The following is a 21,656-nucleotide window of genomic DNA, read 5'->3' on the forward strand; positions in this document are numbered from 1 at the left end:
GTGTCTCTCTGTCAAATAAATAAGTAAAATCTCAAAAAAAAAAAAAAAAGAAAGGAAATGGGTAGCAGTTATCTTCTGGTGGGTTGTTTGCTAAGACCCCATGGGGCCTGCAGGTCCAGAGGGGCACAAATGTTGAGGAAGTTCATTTGCACGACATAGTCAAGTTTAAATTATGATGAGGGCATCTTTCCCACCTTAAGAGAAGGAAAGCGGGGATGGGAAGGGGAGGAGAACCTGCAGGAAAAAGAGCCTCAAGAGCAATTGCCAGGTATGGCCCTCATTAGGCTCCCGATGCAAGCCAGAGGACCATAAGAAAGCACTGAAGAGACCACGGGAGACATCTGAACACTGATTAGATGCCAGTGGATCCCTCAAGGCACCCGGGCCTCTCTTTCTCTTGGGGACACATGTCCACCTCCACGGGACAGGCTCCTCTGAGCATCGGATACAGCCACACAGAGCCAGGGTTCTTGATAATACTGTTTATTGTCCATTGACCGAGCGATCACTCAAGAATGATACAAAGCATCGGAAACATGCGCAGTCTGCTTGTCAACGTTCAACAGCTCTCACGTGTTCCCAGCACAGGAAGGTCTCAGACTTCATATTCCAGCAAAAACACATTGCCCAAAAGTTTAAAAAAAAAAAAAAACCCCCAAAAACAAGCAAAAACAAACACAATCAAACAAAGCTTTAAATTATGGCAGCAAGTCCAATATTTCTTAATACTTATCAAGCAAAGGTCTGAAAATAACTACAATGTAAACTTCATTTTAAATATTTTGAGTTGCTTGCATGAAGACAAGAATGGAAGGAGGAATGAGCAGTGCATAGAACATAACATATAAATTAAACAATGCTGAATGGAGAGCCTTCTTCAACTACGTGCACGTTGCAATTGTTGACTCTGACGGTATCTGGGTGGCTCTGTCTCTTGCCTGCCACCGGGCACTTCATCTTGAATTTTTTGTTTCTGTTTTTGTTTTCTGCTCAGCATGGCTAGAAGACCAATGTGTGTGGATTGAGTATAAAGGCCATCTTTTAGAACCAACCAACTCAAAGATCCTTTACTTTGTAATGATTTGAGCCAGAGAACAAAAGGTAGCAGATGGAAAAAGCAACCATACTCTAAGAAGGAAAGAAACGATCTGAAGGAATCCACCATCATAGGCTAGCTACCATGCCATGCTTTCCATTCAGGGTCAAAAGCTTCCACGATGCAGAAACCTTAAAAAAAATAGTGCAAGTCTAACACCTACCAAGGGTAATAAAAAACACAGCACAGGAATGATTACAGCTGATGTCAGAAACAAACCAAAACACTTAAAAAATCAGCAGAAACAGGAGTAAATGTTACATATGATAACACCATACAGGAGGCAAACAGGGGTGGGGTGTTATATTGATTGGAGGGGTCTGGTGTTCTTGTATATACTGAAATCACATGGACTGGTCCATTATGACATCTTACAAACTTTCTATCACTGTACAGCATGAAAGCACCCTTAACGCGGGGGCTGATTCCTGGCTAGTCCCCTAGTCTGCCCTAGAAAGGGAAGTCATCAAAATCTATGCTGACCAGGTCCTGGCAGGCATGGGGGGCTACCCGCCACGTGGGGGTCAGGAGTCTTACGGGTGGTTTGGGGTCACCGCAGAGTACAGCAATGCTTAGAACGTGGTGACTCTGGAAGCATTCTGCAGGAGGACCACTCACAGGCTGACACACTTGGGTCTCCATGTGTGCGTGTGTTCGTGCATGTGCTCGTGTCCATGTACGTTTGCCTAATTGGCGTGAAAAATTCAGAACGGTTTATACCATATACAAGTAGGAAGAAAAAGATGACTTTTTGTTACTGAGAGATTTCTGCTTGCGTTAATCCCCTTTTTACTGGCCGCAGAAAGCCGTGCTCAGGGAACAGGTTCTCTAGTCCCCTAGGATGTTTTTTGACCAAGAGATCGAATATGACAAATCTAAGTGGAGGCTGGTACAGCTGGGATTTGGGTTCACAGATTATCTGAGAACTGATCTTTAGAAAAATGAGATGTTGGCCACAGCATCCCAGAGGCCCAGGAAGAAATTCACCGAACCCACCTACCTCCCCAGTTTCTCTCTTCCCGGGTAAGACTTCACAACACGCCCAGCTAACTTCATTGCCAGAAATCCATGCCCAGCGCAGCGACTGTCCGTCTTTGCGGGGGGGAGGGGGGTGTCACGGTAAAGCTACGGCACCTGCTCAGGAGGGGCTCTGAGGTGTGCTGGGGGGCACAGCAGGACCCGGTTTTCGATGTCCTCAGGATGTGCAAACAGAGCACAACCAGCCTGTGCCACCGGCCACACGCGACCCCGTGCAAAGCCAACGTGTGCAACTCAGCTGGATGCCTGATGCCAGGAGGAGGAGGAGGAGGAGGAAGCCAGACTGATTTCAGAAGCCTGGGAATAAACGGCAAGGGGAGCCAAGTGTCCCCCCAAACGTCTGCCCTTGGGGCTGAATGCCACGGACTCCCCCAGAGTCGGGGTGTGTGGTAGGGGGACTGAAAAGGACTTGGCCGAAGCTGAAGCTTGTCACCCGCATCGTACAAGGCCCTGGAGCGTGGCTCCCACTGCGAGTCTGCGGATTAGCAGGATTAACTGGGGCTCCTTCGAGAGCGAGCCACTGGTCCAGGGCTGCTTCTGAATTTATGGGAGTCACAGGTACTGGGAGTCCATGATGGGCACCGAGGAGACAGGGGCACCTGCAAGGGGCGGGGACTGCCACCGTAGGGCCAGAGGCGTGGAAGCTGCAGGAAATGAGGGACATGCCCCTCTCGAGGTGAAAGGGACCTGGTAGGCCTGCTACACAGTCTTGCAACGACCCTCAAAAGTTTCTGCAAAATGCACATTTCCAGGCTCTGCCCTGACCAGGCCTGGGGGACTCCTACGTACGGGCCGCCTGCTCAGTGTTTGTGACGGTGCCAGGGCTGGGGCCGGGCCCATGCATCCCACCCCTGCCCGCACCCAAGGATGCCCAGGCTGGCGGATGGGGTGTGGGACCACAACCACGTTTAAAAGGGAAATGGGGGTGGGAGGAGACTCACACTAATTTAGACCCACTTGGATGACTGTTTTATTCATGCTGTTTCCGGGAAGGGATGTCAGAGCTGGACCAGTCTAAACTCTTGGAGGCTTTTCCGTTGGCCAAAGGGGTGCTGTTGGCCTGCTTACGGGTCCTCAATATCGAGAAACTCCTGCTTGGGGGGTGCCGCTCCGCGGTACCACGCACAGGAGCCGTCGCTTCTCTTGATGCAGGCGAAAAACTTGGCCTGATGCCCGTTGATGTTCTTCTCTGTGACCCAGTCCATCCAGAGGCACTCGTCCGGAGACGAGATGTAGCACGGGATCATGGGGCAGCGCGTGATCTGGGAAGAGGGACACGGAGACGGATCCGGTCAGGGACCGAGGCCACTCAAGGAGGCATCTCCAGAGCCTAGCCACGCACCCAGCAAAGACGTTCAAGGGCGGTTTGTCAAATGAAGGACCACGTGAGCACAGCGGCGGGGCGGGAAACGGGGGCTCGAGTCGAACCTATTCCATCAGCAGCCTTTCCTGAGCTCCCCCTACTCTCTAAGCAGCAGGAAGGCAGGCTGCCTGGGGGGGCGGGGATGGGGTCTGGCGGGACCCCTGTGCACTGCCCCTGCGCCCCCAGCACAGCGGCCCCTCTGAGCATGACACAAAGGCCTCAGCGTAGCCGCACCCTCCTGGGAGGAGAACGACAACCACAGAGGGTCTTAAATTTCCTGGAGCTGGGTTCTAGTCAAATAAAAAGGATGCTCTCTTGCTCTGAAGCACGCATGGGCTTTGGGGGGATCGGCAAGCAGCACTGTGGTGGAGGAAACTCAGGCCACAGAGGGAAAGGGAAGAGCTCAGTTTTATTTTGTTTTCAATTTTTAAATTTAGATTCAACTAATTAACACAGAGTGTAGTATTCGTTTCAGAGGTAGAGGTCAGGGATTCATCAGTTGTATGTAACACCCAGTGCTCATTCCATCAAGTGCCCTCCGTAGTGCCTGTCACCCAGTTACCCCCTCCCCCCAACCCCTTCCCCTCCAGCAGCCCTCAGTTTCTTTCCTGTGCTTGAGTCTCTTATGGTTTGTCTCCCTCTCTGGTTTCGTCTTGTTCTGTTCTTCCCTCCCTTCCCTTATGCTCCTGTTTTGTTTCTTAAATTCCACATATGCGTGAAATCATATAATAATTCTTTCTCTGACTGACTTATTTTGCTTAGCGTAATACCCTCTAGTTCCATCCAGATCGCTGCAAGTGGCAAGATTTCATTTGTTTTGATGCTGAAGAACTCGGTTTTAATTTCACGTTGGGCACAGAGCCGTTTGCTCCACAAACACGTTGCCGTGGGTCAGAATTCACATTTCGAATGAGCTGAGGGACCGGCTGGCGATGATGTATCCGCACAAGCAAGAGCGCTAATCAGCAAAAGCCGGTCCCTGCAGACTTCCGGCCCCAGACCCACTTCTGGGGGCAGAGTGGCCCTGGCACCTGGCGGTGCTTCCTGTGCCGGGACGGGAGGCACAGGCGGTGGGGACGAAGGGCGGCAGAAGAGAGAGGACCCAAGCCTGGGGCCGCAGAGGCCTGTCTACAGCGGCGCCTAATGTTAGCACGGCTCCAGCTGGGTGGGCAGGGGGAGGGGCAGAGGGAGAGGGACAAAACAGACTCCCCGCTGAGGAGCCCATGCAGGGCTCCATCGTGACCTGAGCTGAAGGTAGATACTTAACAGACTGAGATACCCAGGGGCCCCTCTGGGCTGCTTTTAAGAAGGGGGCGGGTGTCAGGATTCTCTGTGGCCCCAGGGCATGGAAATGGCTGGGACGTTCTTTCCCAAGGCACTCAAGTCTTTGCACTTGTGCATCCATAGAAAGTACTCACAGCATCTTGTTCTCCCCACAAAATTCCTCCCCCTGGGAGGCTCTCCTTCCTAGAAGCTACAGGCCACACGGCTAGATTGCCCGGACCTCCCAAATATCCCTCTGCAGGGGCATGCCTGGGGGCTCTGTCCCTGGCCTGATGGCCTCACTGGTGGAGAGGCCGTACCTCCCCAGAGCCCTATCCTAAGGACCCCGTGGATGGAGAGGTCCTGGAAAGCCAGGGATCAAAGCCCGGCAGTCTCCCTGGAGACAGACGTGATGAGGGAAAGCCCAGAAGGAGGCGGCACCAGCTTACCTTGCACTCACAGCCCATCTGGTACCTGTGGTTCAGGCTCTTCTTCTGGGTGGTGCTCAGGGTGTCCCAGGGCACAATGAAGTCACACAGGGTGATGTGCATCTTGCCATTCCCCTCGGCCTTTCCTGAGGAGACAGAGATCACCAAGCTCAGGGCAGGCTGCTGGTCCCCCTCCTCCTGCCGACCCCCGCGCCCGAGTGCGGCCCGGGTGTGTGGGGGCTCACTGCTCACAATGCCGTGGGTTGTGGGCAGAGCTGCAGCCTCTCCAAAATCCCCGTGTGGGAGCCCTGACCCCCAGCATCTCAGAATGTGCCTGTGTTTGGAGATGGGTCTTTCGTGAGGTGATTAAGTGAGATCACATGGGGGAGGCCCACATCCAATAAGAATGGGGTCCTTATGAGATGAGATCAGGACCCAGACAGGCACAGAGGGACAAGCATCAAGGCCACGGGGAGGAGACGGCCGCCTGCGAGTCCCAGGAGAGAGGCTTCAGGAGAGCCAGCCTTGCCCATGCCTGGATGCTGGATCCCCAGCCCCCAGGACTGCCAGGGAATCAATCCCTGGTCTGTGGTGCTTTGTTACAGCACCGTGAGCTGACGGATACATCACAGATCGTTTGTGCGGAGTAGAACGAACACTCCAGAGCACTTGGCAGACACAGGAAAGAACACAGTTGGAAAAAACCTCCCATTTTCATTACAGCGAACACTTAAGACGCATTTCCTTCCAATACTCCTTCACACACATGTATTCGCACGAAAGAGATCACGTTGTATGTAGATCAGGTTGTTTCCCCTTTTATTTTTCACACACATTTTCTGCCATTTGATGTTGAACTTATCTGGGTTTTTCCACCATGAATAGCAAAAACACGGAATTTTATAAAATTGGAAATCGGCTCCGAATTCCCTTCAGGGCAGGGGGAGGAGGCGGCACCATTTGTCTTTTTGACCTCAGGCTCCTGATTCTGCTCCTTCCCTCTCCTGCACCGCAGAGTTCGTGCTGGTGACAGCCTTGGCATTAGCCAGGCAGGACACAAAGACAGGCAAGTGCATTCTGGTGAATGGCAGAACGTAACGAGGGCTGGAGAGGTCATGTCAAATCTCAGCCCTCCAGCTGCGATGGCACCTTGTGAAGAGCCACAAGGGCAGGGTGATGAGCTGCAGAGGGAGGCTCCCCGAGGGGCAGATGGGAGCCTCGGGCTGCACCCCAGGCTCTCCACTTGACAAAGCTCCAGGACATCCAACTTAATGATCTCAGGCACAGCGCGGCCGTGGAGAATCCACTAATAGAAACAGAGTTCGGTGAATGATGCTGCCTGTGGGCTAATAATGCGCCCCTGCGGCGAATCCATCGCACCGCAATCTCTGGCCAGGGGAAACGTGGGTCAGCTGGCCTGAGGCTACGAGTGGGCACGGGGACATCCTGTGTGTCGGGCAGGTCGCAGGAGGCACCCCCTGGATGTGAATTCTGATGCTCTCTCTTCTGTTTTAACGACTCCCCTTACCTTTGGGAGCTCTATTTTCCCTTGTGTCTGTTCGGACTTAAATGACATTCCAGGTGAATGAAAGGATCAAGGAGCAGGACTGTTACTGCGGCATTTATTCTGAATCCTAACTAATGAAAGAGAAGTGTTCGGGTGGCTCTGAATACTTGCAAAATAAGTATTTGGCTTTTTCTTTTTTTCTTTTTAAGAACTGTACAGCCCTTTTCTATGAGTTCAGAGTAGCTGGGGGGAGGGGGGGGGCGGAAATGGACAGATGACAAGTAACTCATTCTGGTCTCCTTCCTTCCGGAATGTATGGCCAGAGTAGGTATATATGGACAGTGCTCTCCTCCGGCCCCGCCTCGTCATGCCGGACACGGAGATGCAATGCAAACTGTCTGTCTTCCATGGCCCTGGCTACGGGGCTGCCGTTTACCTCGGATGTCACGTATAAATGACATAGCATCTCAGAATGTTCCAAAGGACACCCTTTCTGTACAGGTCCAGTTACTAAGACTTGGTTGGGCACGCACCATGTGAACATCTGTTACAACATCTTCCTACGTCTGCCTTGGAAAAATGCACAGTCTTTCTTGGAGAGAAAAACAGGAATTAATTAAAATTTGTAACTGAGGGCTGTAGATTTCTTCTTCCTCTTGGAGGAGAACACTGCAGAAGAAAACTATAGGGCCAATTCTATTACAGTTCCTGAACATGAGCGTCTCCTGGTGCCCAGCTCAACATGTGAACTTGAGTCATCAGCCCAAGAGGCGGTGGGCTGCCTCGGGCCATGCGGTCACTCCTGGGGCTGCTGCCAGCCCTGGCTGAGTGGTTTACTGTGCCCCGTGATTTCTGGGTGGCCCATCCTGACTCCAGGACAAGATGGAGAGTCTGTGCTCAGAAAGTAAACACCAGATTTGACCCAGAGCCATCTCACGGAGCTGGGGAAAGGAGTCAGCTCAGCAAGGTCCCCCTATAACGGGTGCGCTTGCCCCTGCCGGACGTGCCTTCTGTGGATCTTAGACCCCAGGGCCAGTTAGGAAACTCAGATGTGCCCCATGTCACTTGCTTGCTTCCAGGATTAAACGTGAAACAGTGGAAGATGATAGGCACACAGTTACAAGCAGATGTATCTTCAAACAAAATGTATCTTCTTCATTTTTATTACAAGTGGAGCTACAATTTGGACGGTTTAGGTTGTAGCAAGCCTAGCAGATGTGTGCTACAGTTACTTGGAGAATTGTCTTCTAGTTCAGACTGGGGACAGTTTAATGGACCCGTGTGTAGGAACAGAGCAGGACACATACATGTGACGTGATAAATGACCTCTGATGGCAAATATGAACGAGTGAGCTTCTGCATGAGAATATCAACATTAGCAGAGTAACGGAGATGATCAGGCTCTCTGCCTTTGACTCACGATGCTTCATTTGGACACAGAAGCCTTTTCCTTCCAGAAAAGAGGCTGAGCAAAATAGATAAAGAGATTCTCCTACCATGTCCCCCGAAATAACACAAAGCAACCACTCGCAAGATAATCACCACCAAGCTGCCGTGTGCAGCCTCCATCCTCAGCTCTTACTCTGGACCCACACTTTCGAAGCAGCTGGGGCAGCAAGACTAAAACCGGGACCACACAAACGAAGAAGCAGAGTGCCACGGGCCTGGGAGTCAGGAAGACACGCCCAGCAGTGCAGCCCAGGCACGGGTGTGCTGAGAAATGCCTAACAACCGGCTCCCCCGGGAGAAAGAGCTGCAGTGCTCGGCACCTGCCAAAATCTGCTGCAGATGCTCGTGCCCTGATTTCAAGGTACCAATGAGATATCAACCAGAATTTAACAATCGGCCTGGGAAAGTGCACGTGTGAAAGTTCAGGCACACACCACCGGACCTGGGGCACACTGTTCATCTCTCCACTCCTCCATTTTCCTCATCTGTAAAATGGGGACCATATAACAGTGCCTTCATTGTAAGGGGTTCTAAGGATTGAACGGAATCCACATGAGAAGCTTTCCGAGGCCGTCAGGGCCAGGAAGAGGGCGATCCTATTTCTATCAACAGGGAGACGGCGAAGCCTGTTTGCATGAACCCAGACCTAGGTCACCTTCCCTCCCAGGAGCCCACCGGGAGAGGACCCTGGCTCGCCTCCCATCCATGCCTGCTCCGGCAGCTCTGCAGTCTGGCCGGCTGCCTCTAGAGGGCGGTGTGAGGAGCCAGAGACCAAGGGCGAGGTGCTCCTTTTTAAGGGTTTATTCCCCAGAGACCAGCACACAACCTGGTGCTGAAAACCGGAAGCCGTTGGTTCCTTAGGGCAATAAGTTCCCTGAACCATGGGAGGTCTCGTCTCCCTTCCCTTCTCTCCACAGCTTATTTTTCTGACCATAAAACAATAAATGTCATTTGGAAAATTTTATGAATACAGGGAAGCAGTAAAAGGAGATAACACTGATGCTGTCCATCCTGGGCACATGCGGACCAGGTCGTCTCCAGCCCTCCCCAGGCGCCTGTACCCCGCGCCCCGGGTTCTGTGCACCTGCCCTGCCTTGCCCTCCCCCAGGTCACGGTGACAAACACCGTCAGGAAAGTCCCTGCTTCATGATTCTGTCCCCATACCTGTCTCTCTGGTTGACTTTGTTTTTCTTACTGTAAAAATAGTAGATACTGCAAATGTAAAATGGTGCAGCTGCTTTGGAAAGTAGTCTGGCAGCTCCTCAAATGATTAAACATAGTCACCATATGCCCTGAAATTCTACTCCTACGCATCAGCCCGAGAGGGATGAAAACACAGCCACGCAAACACTTGGTGGCAGGCACTAACAGCAGCATCCTGCATACGAGCCCAAAGGTGGAAACAACCCCAGTGTCCATCAGATGACAAATGGGGGAACACACTGTGGTCTATCCTGTCAAAGAAACAGTATTTCGCCATAAAAAGGAGAGGCGTTCTGATTCACGCTATGTGGCTGAACTCAAAAAATGCTGTGCTGAACATGGTGCTGAGCGAGGGATGCCAAGACACACAGGACCACAGAGTCTACGATTCCATTCACAGGACTCTGAAGTAGGGAAACCCACGGGATCAAAAAAGAAATAGACTGGCGGTTGCTGGAGCTGGGGGCAGGGGAGTGGGGGCTGGGGAGGCAGAAGAGCGGAAGGGTCCAGGGTTCTCCGACTGTGGCCGTGGTTGCAACCCGATGGATTACCCAAGCCACTGAATGGCGCCCCTTAAATGGCTGAATGGTAGGCTGTGTGAGTTATAGTCAATAAAACTTAAAAAATCGTGCATGCTCATAAGAAAACATTTAGAAAGGTCAGAAGTGCCCATCAAAGAAGAAAAAAAAATCTCTCATCATCCCCAAGGAGAGGGACAGAAGTCTTGATGGAGTGACGAGCCAGGGACGCAGATGCCAGGCAAGAGTGTTTTAGGGGAGGGAGGGGGATGTTACCCAAGGAGAGGTGACAGCCGTGTCCTCTGTCCCACTCACTTCACATTGCATCTCCCCCCGGCAGGGACCCCATGTGTGCGGCCCAGCCGGGGTCAGTGCCAAATCCTCTGGATCCTTGGATCCGTGCACCTGCCACCCGAGACGGTCTCTTCCTCCTGAGCTTTCGCTCGCTGCTCACAGTAGCTCCCCCCCGACAAAAAAAACCCTGTCTTATTTTCTCTAGTTTCTTCTCCTGCCCGCCCCCCCCAGGGGGAGTGTGTATGCACTTCCCTCCAGGGTATCTCCTCCTGAACTCCTGTCACGCCGGGCACAGCGCAAGCCACCTAGTGGGCACCTGCTAAGTATGTGATTTTTTAAATATTCTCAGTGAATGCGGGAAAAAGTACAAATAATCCAAACAGAAGAAAATCCCCCAAGTCACAGAGATTTGGATTCAGAATGTATTTTTATGATTAAATTCGGACTGTATAACAAAATATAACGTCAGACTAGGGGAGCTGTCCCCTCCACTCCCCCCGTCTCCTCCCAAGTTGTGAGCTGACTCCTGGTTCCCTAGGGAGCATTTCTAGCGTCCGGCACGAGCCTCCCTTTCAGGAACAAAAGGCAAAAATTCTCACCTCTTGGCGTCCATCCGATCTCATGTCTCCCGTGAATACTGGCTTACTGTGTTTCCCCATCAAGTCACACCAGTTCCACTGTTGTGGGGGGCAGGCGAGAACACACCAGGAATTCTTGGACGGGAAGAGGCAGGGAAGCCTGGAGACTTCCGACAGCCTCACGGGGTCAGGGCTCTGCTTGGCCTCGCAGTGTCTCAGGCTCCGCGTGAGCTGTAGCCCTGGAGGCCAGGAGACTCCGCCCTGGACAGTCCCTAAGAGCATGCCCATGCCTCTCCACATACGCACCTGCAATGAGATATTCCTTCTTTCCTCCGACGTCCAGTGAGACCCCACATACGGCGGAGGAAGGAGCCGTGTAGATAAACTCTATATCCTTGTCAGGGCCTTTGAACATCTGGAAAGACGAAGGTGAGATGTGAGCAGAGCTGGCCTGCACAGCTAAGGAAGTCTGGGACCCCCCCGCCCAAAAACATCCTGGGGGGGCAACCCAACCTGCTCCTGTGGGACCCCCAGCATGGAATAGCGGAGGAGCTAGATTAGAAGGTCACCTGCAGAGAGATTCTCTGGACACATCCGATCAGCTGTCAGCAGGTTGGGCACAACGGGGTCCCCGGCACCCATTTCCCATAACACGTGGGCTCTCCCTACCACTGACAAGGTCGTATCAGAATCTCCAGGGAGAGGCCTGTGTATCTCCAGGTGACTCTGACCCATCGTGGAGGACCACCGCCTTTGAGGATTGCCAGGAACTTTGGTCAAGCATTGGCTCCTTGATGCGAGAGGCACCCTTAACTCTGTGGCCATGGATAGGACTCCACGGGCCAGTGGGGTTTCACGTCTCAACTGATCTACACACCTGCTGCCCAGGTGGGGGGTGCATCATTCCAACACCTTGGCAGGAAGTGAGACCGCCGCAGCCAAGGGTTCCGGCTGCCTCACTGGGTGGGGACAGTGACAGGCGGGGACGTGAGTGTGCGCGGAGGATGGCCCTCCACCCGGGCCAGGGGGTGCAGCCCAGCGGAGGCTGGGGGCGCCGGGGGAGGGAGGCGGTGGAGAGGGGAAAGCACACACACGCTCCAGGACCACACAACAGAGAATGCAGAGCGCAGGCGCCCTAGGGCTTGCGAGTCCGCTGGAACCTCATGAGGATTTTTGCCATGCCTAAACCAGGGTTGCTAGTGGGTGGTTTGCGGTGGGGAGCGGGGGGGTTGTTTCAACAAGCAAACCCCAACGCAACAGGGTCATCTCAATGTCATCATAAAGTAGCTTTGCAAGAGCTCGGTCCAACCCGCCCCAGGAAAGGTGAGGCCGATGGTGACAACGTGCTCTCCTAAATGACCTCTCCCGCTGAGGGCAAAAATGCTGCTTTGGTGTTAAGTCCTGCCTTCCCACGCCGCCACAATGAGGCCACAAGAACAGAGACGCTCTCTCTCCCACAGAGACCTAGGTCCTGAGAGAGCAGGTCACCCCCTCAAATGACACGGATGCAACGAACAAGCATTTCATTGACCTTCTGAGAACCTTTATTTCCTGCTGCTTCTTATATTTGTAACAAAATTAAACACGGCCAGCGACAGCTCCTGCCTTTACAAAGCTGTCTCTCCAGCTGGAGACTAAGACTCGACTCCCTCCTGAACACCAAGGTAGTGACTACTGACAATGATCACTTTCCTCCAGGGCTGGTCCTGTGTTCTTCCTACCTCCCCCGCGCCGTCTGCTCTCAAACAAGGGCTCCTCGCCATATGCCCTTGAACAAGAGCAACATTCTGAGAAAACTGACCCCACCACCTGCCCCTCGGTCCACAGCCTCCACGCCTGCCTGTCCCTCTCCCACAGGCGGTGGTCTCCACGTCTTCCCCCATGTCCTCTCTTGGGAAGCTGGCCCCCACCACACCTGCCCACAGGCCTCCTTCCTTGTAGAATTTAAAGCTGACCAGGCAAGACTAGAGCCCACAGCACAGTCTGGGGGAGCGAGGGCTCCCAGACGCAACGACCGAGCTCTCTTGCCTTCGAGCCTCACACTAGCTCAGCTAAGGACGGGCACCCACGAACGTTCCACAGAAGCTCTGGCCAGCTTCGTAACGATGCTGAGGCTCTGCCACACATTTACTATCCACCAGAATGAGGAGAACACATTTCTGAAATAACTTAGTCAATGGGAACAACCTTCCAGGCATTTACAGATTAAAGAAAACGGGATCGACTCGTGTCTGCTCCGGGGATGGGGCATGGCGTTCCTCGAGAAGGCAGGACACCTCCCCAGGGTCTCCAGCCTCTGGAGGACCCAACCTTGCTCCTGACCCTCCCACAGCTCTGCCCGGTGGAGCAACCTGGCGATGGTCCCCATTACCTTTATCTGCTTGATCTCATACTGAATCCGCTTGATGGGGTTGCCGTAGATGTCATTCCCGGAGTCTACCTCCTTCACACTGACGGCTTTCGCCCTTATCACTGCGAAACAAAGACACAGAGGTGAGCAGAGCCCCAACAGTGCCGTCCTGGCTCCGAGGAGGGACAAGATGAGCTAGCAAGTCACACCCCACACACGCCGAGCAGGAGGGGCAAGAGGTGAAGCTCGGAGACCCCTTCTTGTCCCAGGATTTTTCACGGATGCTGACGGGGGCCAAAAGCAGAAGCCTGGTCTCTCAGGACCAGCGGGGTTCCTGAGGTAGTCACCGAGAAAGCTCTTTGTTGATGCCATGCTTAAGTGCTTGGGGGCTTTTGAAAATTCTCTCCAGTGTGTATTCGTTGGTGGCTGGGGAAGCAGACAAGTAAATTAACTGGGCCGTGATCATCATCATATAATGAAGGATAGTGAGATTCCTACCACCCAGCCTCCATCCATGGCCGATTGGCAAACGGGTTTTTTCAGGCTGAGGGGTAACTGCCTCCCCAAGAGGTCCCATCATGTTTAGGTTTAGGGGGTCTTACAACTGAAGGGTCTATCCTGCTACGCCTAATCTGTCCTAAAAGTGACCCTGAAAAATGTCCTGTGGGTGATTCTTTATAATAACAATACATATTCTATCAAGAGCACGACAGGGGAAGGGTCAGAGTGCTTTGCCCCCCAAAGGAAACATTCAAGGGCCTCACCGGCAGACCCACGGGACAGGTGCCTAGGAAGGAGGCCAAATGGAAAGAAAATGATTCCAGACCATGACACAAGATAAAGGAGAGGAGAAGAGGGTGGGCTGGGAAGGTTCTGGAATGTTTGCCAGAGCCTGAGGCTGCTCGTGGGCCATGCACCACAGGGCATCCTACCAGCAATTAAGCCAGGACCCAGCCTCGGCCCGCACCCTGACGCGGTGAGGGTCAGCCGATCACAGGTCACTGGGGCAGAGCCCTCCCTTGTTTCATTCGGAGGCTTATCAGCTGGTGGCACGACCTGTTTTAATGGCTTTAAAAGCTTTGCCCTCCACGGCCCAGCTGCGCAGGGTCACTCGGACGAGTATTATGCTAATGTGGATGTGAGCAAAACAGGGCAATAGGGAACAGACGGAGCCAGGCACAGAGGCGCCTCTGTCCTCCACCCCCAGGCGGGCGACTCGCATCTTGGAAGCCCCTGGCCGGGGCTGTCTTCCCAACAGATCAGGGAGGCCTGGACACGTGCATCCCATCTGTGCCCATCCCCCGGACCCCAGGCGGCACCAGAGGCAACCTGCCCACCCCCTGGCCCCTACCCCCACCCCCTACCCCCACCCCCCGCCCTGCTCTGCCCAGGCCCAAACCCCATTCTTATGCCTTCTTCTGTTGGAGCTGAGTCACGATGGGCAGAGGCCGCAGGTTCCTATTTCCCAGGCTAAGCCAGGCCCCAACCTGCAAAGCCACATCTAGGAAATGCCACCCAGTGGGCCACGTACAACAGAGGGCTCTGCCCTTGGGAGCGGGTCTGTTTCCAGTGGCTCCTCCTGATCCCACCCTTCTCCACCCCCAGCACCAGCAGACTTTTTATAGCCGCATCCCTCCGGGCTCAAAAGTCTTCCTCAGCCGCCCACTGCCCTCGTCTATAATAGGACACCCCTCTGCGACCTGGTGCCAGCCAGCGGCTGTCTCGTTACCCCAGCTGCTCCCGTCCTGCTGTTCCGCCAGTCCACAATAGTCCCTTGAACCCAAACCTGCCCAGGGGTGTCCCCACCTCTGGACAGACAAGCCTCTTCTGCCCCGAATGCCATCTACCCCTCCCTGCCAGGAAAACCTCTACGCATCCTTCAAGACCCAGGTAAAATCACCCTTTCCTTGCTCTGGGAGATCCTGTCTTCCTGTGGCACTTGGCACATTCCACATTTGTCGTCCATCCCGTTGTAAACACCTGTACGCCTGTGTGCTCAGGGGGCTTCTACCCGGCAGAGGCTACGTTCTGACCACAGTCAGTGCCCGCTAGGTCCTTGCCAGATGGAACTGGGCTGTCCTTGAGACATCCGGGCAGCCCAGCTGAGTCCGTCTGTGGTCTCTCTCACTACCTGCCACATCTATACCCTATTGCGCCCCCACACGGGGAAGTGTGGATGCAAATCCCGGAACGTCCCAGATTAACACCCCAGGCGTCACTGGGCATCAGCACGGTCGCTGGCTGGTGGTATCAGAGGAACCAGGAACGCCCAAGGGAGACAACAGTTGTGGGAGGAGCGCTGCTGCTGGATTTCCCTAGGATACACCCACTCCTGCATGCTTTTCCGAACGGCTTTTCAGAGGTCCACTACCTCACACAATGCTTAACCCCAAACAGGTCCTCAATAAACAGCCAGTAGCAAGGAGAAAACCAGTCAACACTCCTCTCAGTGAACAGGTTCCATTCTGTTCCATGCATTTTTGTCCTAGAAAAGCCCCTAAGCCTCCTAGGCAGTCCGAATCTGTATTCAGGAGGGGCAGCACCGGGCTAGCCCCTGCCCTGGCCCCCTCCCGCCGTGCAGTGCCAAGGACATTCCCTGACCTTGCTGAGCTACCCCCCAGCCCCTGCACTCCTCTGGGCTGCCGTGAGGAGTCGGGGACACGGGGCCTGGCACACAATGCACGTCTAGCTCAAGACGACAGAACGGCATACTTTCCTTTTTTAAATTATCGGAAAGGGACTGGTTGCATCCAGGGTCCAGGGTAGACTTGCGGGTTGAGACTAGAATGTGAACTGGCTCCTAGGCTGCCCGCGGCTTGCAGGGAAGTGGGGGGCAGGGGCCAGGAGGGACCCCAGCTGGGCTTGTCCATGCAAAACAAGAACTCATGATTCTCCGGGGTCTCTGAATTTGGGGTGGGAACCTCCTCCCCACTTTGAAAAATGAGAGATAATGTGAAGGAAAGAAAGAGAATCAAGAGAAGCAAAGAAAGAGCAGCTTTATGGAAATCTTCCGAAAGCATCAACACCGTCCGGACACGAAGGAGAGATGCTGGGCATTCATCCGTCCGTGGAGATGCTGTGGACCCGCTCAGGGCAGCAGGGGCCGTGTGGGCTCAGCACTCTAGGCGGGGAAGGGCACAAGCAAAGCTTTAGCAAATAAATTCATCAAAGCCGGAGGATCCCATAGGCAAGCTGAGGGCAGGAGACCTGGGGGACACAGGCGGAGGGGCCCCACAGGGAGGAGGGCTGGGGCGGCCTCACGGTGGACCCCAGCCAGCTCTGGCTGCAGACATTCTGACCCTCAGCCTTCTGCCCCCAGCATGAGGCCGGGGTGGGGATCTCTTAGCAGCCAGACTCGGAGCTAGGGGTTGAGGCTCAGAGCCTTTCAAGTGATCCTAAAAGCGTGCGCCTCCTTCTGCTGCCCACGAGAGAAAGGGGTAAGGAGAGGGAGGGTCTTCGAAAAACAGAGATGGCCTTTAAGGAGCATCCAACCCAGGCAAGAAATCAGATAATGGACAGGGGAACAGAAAAGCAACACCGTTTCCAACCCAAGCGGCGGACAGGGAGGAGGCCGAGAGCTCTCCAGAAAGGCATTTCCAACACCCCAGGAGACAGGCATCACCAAAGCTCTGGGATGGAGGCCACTCTAAGTAAAGGATGGGCCCTGCTCAATCCCAGGCCTTTTAAAGGCCAGGACTGGGGAAAAGCAAAGAGACCCAAAGAGTCTGAGAAGAAATTAAAATCCAGGCATGGACATAGGTTTGCTGAACACCTACTATGTGCTGGGCCAGCTGTCTGGCCCTGGGGTGGGGGACCAGCCCACATCCTGTCCATCCCCCAGCAGTGAGCGCCTCTGCTCCACAGGCCTACCCTTGGCTGTAGGAACCAGAGGCAGCGGTGGGAGCAAGAGGCTTTATAAAGATCCTTGTTTTAACTGCTTTGTGCTCAAAAATGATGGCCTCTCCCTGAGCTGCGCAGATTTTGTTTTTTCTTCTTTCCCTTCTGCCGTTAACACAACATCTGGGTTTGAGATCAAGGCTGATACACTGGCTGATGGATTCGCCGCCAGATGTTGGCTACTGGGACACACAACCGTCAACTTAATTCAAAGCACACGCAACCGCAGAGCCCCTGCCCCCACCCCTTGGGCCGCGGACACCACATGATGTCACTTCCCCCTGCGAGCAGCCTGCAAAAACAATCCCCGGTACACCCAGCCAGATTTGGGATGGAAAAGAGCTGGGTGGGTGGAGAGTCAAGGTCAGGGACGATGATCCAAGGAACACAAGCTTTGTTCAGACTATGAGAGAGGACGCCCGCCCAGGGAAGACCCAGGGAGGCCAGATTGTCCCACTGCTGCCCGGGGCGGGCGGCGGGGGTGGGGTGGGGTGAGAAGAGCAGGGGGCTTTCAGGAAACCTAGGGTGTCTTCAGCACGCAACATGGCCTGGGCTGGCCTGGGACCGGGGTGGGGGGGGGCACGCTTGACCAGCCCAGGCAGAGATTCAGATCATCCTGCCTGCACCCCACCGACATCTTGTGAGTCCTCCTGCGTCCATGGACATTCCTGGGGAAGCAACGGAGAATAGCAAGCCATCCCCACAATCTGTGGGGAGCCAGACCCAGAAAGAGAACGGCCTCTAAGGAGTTCATTTATTTCACACCCACTGAGTTGTCTTTACTATCTTGCCGCGAGCCTGGCCGCTCTCCGGAGGAATCCCATCTGCTACATATACGAATATATCTTAATAGGACACTTCCCAATGGGGCACCGCTTCCCAAATGGGCACTGGCTCCCAATTCCAGAGCCAGGTGGATATTAAAACATGACTTTGAGACCCTTGTTTCAATGCACTCAACTCATGCTAAGTCCCTAGGCCCCCGTACAAGCTTTGTGGTCAGTCCCCAGAGGCTGAGCTTCTGGCTTAGGGAAAAATCACGCGTTTGCCCAGAAGAGTCGTGGGAATCTCTGGGGTTCGGAAAAAATACTCGTCTAAGTACAAGGTCAAAATCCAGCCCTGGATCATCTGAGCCTTACCAGTGCACGGACTCAGAGTGGCAGGGCTGGCTCAATGTCAGCAGAGGCCACGTCCCGTCTCAGCCCAGCCCACGGGCTGCAGCCGCCAGCGAGAACCCGGGAGGGTCGCCAGGGAGACTGCTGCCCACAGGGATGGCACTGCTCTGCTCGTCCGTCCTGCTCTCAGCCCTGGGGTCCCTCCGCTAGGGGCATGTTCCCAGTGCCACTCATGTAGGAGGATGGAGAGATGGGGCCCTCAGCTTGCCAAAGACCCTCCTGTCCTGTCCCCAGTCGAGAGGGGGTCACCCTGCACGGTAACCGGAATGCAGCTGAGCCAAGGCCACCACGCGCAGCAGTGTGCCATCATGGGGGTGAGCGTGGGGAAGGGCATTTCTTAGGTGGAAACGGGGCCACTGCATTGCCCGGGCTGCAAACGCCCTCCATGGGTCACTCGGTCCACTTCCTCATCTCCACGCAGAATTACATGCCAACATCTTCAGAGGAAACCCAGCTGCCTCTTACTCCAGATGGGCTCCACTCCGCTGGGGGGCTTGGGGACAGCTGCAGGGTTCCCCGCTTTCGTCTACGCTCTCCAGAGAAGGGGGCACCCTGAGTCTGGACATTTACACCCTCCGATCACAGAGCGACCAACGTCCCCCCTAATACCTGTAACAACATCCTGCAGCTGCCGTCTGCCGTTTCTTATCCCTTTTGGGTGGACAGGTGACACTGTATGGCTGGTCGACCTGGCTGAGGCCCCTCTGAGTTTTGATGAGTTGGTCCAAAGTCTGGCTGAGGGCAGCCCGGTGGCGCCCCCATCCCACCCACACACTAGCCCTCGGGGCCAGACTTGGGAAAGCCAGGGGGTGCCCCACAGCCCCCATCTACACCCAGACACACCCCACAGTAACAGCTGCAGCTTTGGCCTATGAAAGCTGTAACCAAAGGAGCACGTTTTCAGAGCCCTGCCCCCCATTACCGTGGGATCCCTAACGGCACCTCAGTGGGCTTTGGGGGGCATAGTAAGGATGGTTTTGAACCTCTCCAATGGGCCTGCATTTGCTCCACGAGCAGGGTAGGCGACCCCCCCAGCTGGAGGGCAGGGAACGGGGCAGACAGGGATTGAGAAAGAGAAGCGGCCTCACGTGGACTGCAAGCCCGCTCGGACCCCCTGGGTCTCCAGGCCGCCCCTCCCCACAGAACCGCACGTAGAAACGGGGTGCGGTCCAACAGCCTGGGAGAGGTCACAAGGAATGGGTGGCGTCAGCGCTGGCTCAGCGCCCAGACGTCCCTGGGAGCATCCAGCCCCACCTGCCCCTCCGGCCTCACTGTCTGGCCACTCTGCGCATTTGCAGGTGCCCCACGGTGGACACCGGGGGTGGGGGGGCTTTCCCCGGACACCTGGCCCTGCCAACCTTCCCTGGTGTCAGGGCCTGGCTGCTTTCAGTCAGCAAGGGAGCCGACTTCTTCCAATTCACTTCTTTTAGGGAACTGAGAAAAAGGGTGGGGGGGGGGCTCATTTTATAATTAAAACTTTTCTGTGGTGGTAGAAGGCAACCAGGGGCTCCCTCCGTCTGAGCAGCTGCCCCGACAGACCAGAAGCCACTTTCGGGTCCCTGCAAGCCTCCTCATTCTGGGGAGCCGACCGACGTCGCCAGCTCTGGGGCAGGGCTGCGCCTGTCCAGGGTGAGGGCGAGGTTGGCCGGCGTGACTCAGGCCAGGGCTGGAAAGGCCTGCACTCACCACCACTCGGAGCAGATGTGTCTGTGGGGGCTGAGGGTGGGGCAGGGAGGGTGATCGGGTGCACGAGAGAGGACAACACACAGCAGTGTGGCCCCAGCCCTGGGCCTTTGGAGATTCTAGCACCTTCCCATGAGCTGCTGTCCACTGGATGCCCGGTCTCCATGGAGACCAGCGTTCCCACCTCCACTTCCTGTCCTTTGGCTCAGGCCCCCTTGGGAGCACGAGGGAAACATCTCTAAGAGCTCATCAGCTGTGCAGAGAAAAGCTGGGGCACTCGCTGCTCGGCCGCCTGCCCCAGCCCCCCAGGACCCTGGCAGGCCCCCGACTCACGCCCCACCACCCTTCCTTCCCACTGTGAGCCCAGCGGGAGCTCATGCCAGAGGCCTTGGTCACGGTTCCCGAAGCCTTGGGCTCAGGCCCTTCCCATTCACGTGCTGCTGAATCACTTGAAAAAAATGCATCCCGATCCTGGGAGGATTTGCTGAGAACAGTGCGGCTTTGTGGAAGGAACTGCTGCTCTGCACTTTCTCCGCCAAGACCCCGAGGAGCAGCCAAGCTCGGCCCTGCAAACCCCAAGCCTGGAGCCCACAGCGGGGGCAGCAGCTGGATGGGGCAGGGCAGGAGGCAGAGGGAGCCCGGAGAGGCGCGGAGGGAACGTCAGCCACCCCGCCCCTGCCCCCCTGCAATCCCTGCCCGTCCACTGGCTGGGGAGGGGGCACGGAGGGACCGGGTGGCCCTGTCCTCTCTGGGCTGCCCCACTTGCAGGGGTGAAAGCAGGAGGGCCGGGCCCATGGCTCGGGCCCGTGAGCACGGACAGGGCAGCAGCCCTGGCCCTCGTGTAGGACTGAGGCATGCAGCCTGTGGGCTGACCTCTCTCAGGCAGACCCAGGGACGTAAAGGCTGGGATCCCAGGGCCTACACTCCAGCTTCTGACATGGGGAGAACCCAGGAGGCACATGTGCCCTCTCCTCCTACGCCCTAGAGCTCAGCAGAGCAAACAAGGCTGCCTCCTGGAGTCAGAGGTGTAGAGAGATGTGCTGTCAACCTGGCACCCCTCTCCAGCCTGCGACCTGGCCTGGACTGTTCCCGAAACTGTCAAGGGCAGCCCACGTGTCCACATCAACCCTCCATCGTGTTACAGAGGGAGGGGGTGGGGGCAGGAGACTGGAAGAACCACTGCAGGCCCGAGGAAGAGGCCCTGTGCCCCAACTTTAAAAATCTTCGTTTTCCCGTTATTTTACATTTCTGAGGGTCTGGATATTATCACGCCCCCTATGACCACGCACCTGGCTGGGTGGCGGAGGGGACAGGTGTGAGGACCCTCGGACCAGACCGTAAAGGTTCTAGTAAATTCAGAATGAGACAGAAACAGGGAAGCTGTCCCCAAATGTGTGAGCAGAAGCATGAAACCCATGGAAAGTTCTAGAAGATACAGTGGAGAGGGAGGACCCATAGGGGAGGACCCGAGAAGTGCTCCAGGAGGACGAAGGTGCACACAGCCATCATGTCAGGAATCCTCATTGCCACCTGGCCGTGCTCCGTGGGAACCTGCCAGGAGCCCCCCAGTCTTCCAGGTGGCACTGTCCCAGGGCCCCTGGCACCACTGTCTAGGTATGTCAGAGCGATCTGCAGGGAGCAAAGACAGGGTCCACCAGGACCCCAGCCTGCTCTCTGGGTACCAGGGAGATGGAAGATACCCATGGCCTCTCCAGAGGGAACGGGGAGCAGGCTGGAGGGCAGCTTCATTTTCAGCACCGCGGCCCCCAGCCTTCTGCAGCCCAGGTGGGAAAGGGCGCGGTGTCTCATCCTGC

At 55.3% G+C, this 21,656-nt stretch overlaps 1 protein-coding gene across 1 annotated transcript in view; it reads right to left on the bottom strand.

The window, feature by feature from the left end:
- Positions 1 to 467: 467 nt before the first annotated feature.
- TIMP2 (TIMP metallopeptidase inhibitor 2) overlaps positions 468 to 21,656 on the bottom strand; it is a 45,494-nt gene continuing 24,305 nt past the window's right edge. Inside the window, exons 2-5 of the mRNA XM_045888344.3 lie at positions 13,109 to 13,209; positions 11,044 to 11,152; positions 5,210 to 5,334; positions 468 to 3,396 (exon numbers count right to left, since the gene is read on the bottom strand). Of these exons, the coding sequence (XP_045744300.1) occupies positions 3,199 to 3,396; positions 5,210 to 5,334; positions 11,044 to 11,152; positions 13,109 to 13,209 (533 nt within the window). The 3' untranslated portion in view covers positions 468 to 3,198. The remainder of the gene's footprint in view (positions 3,397 to 5,209; positions 5,335 to 11,043; positions 11,153 to 13,108; positions 13,210 to 21,656) is intronic.

The sequence above is a fragment of the Mirounga angustirostris genome, unplaced genomic scaffold (assembly GCF_029215605.1).
Source record: "Mirounga angustirostris isolate CCGP_5_RB_7025 unplaced genomic scaffold, mMirAng1.0.hap1 SCAF_17, whole genome shotgun sequence".
Lineage (NCBI taxonomy): Eukaryota > Metazoa > Chordata > Mammalia > Carnivora > Phocidae > Mirounga > Mirounga angustirostris.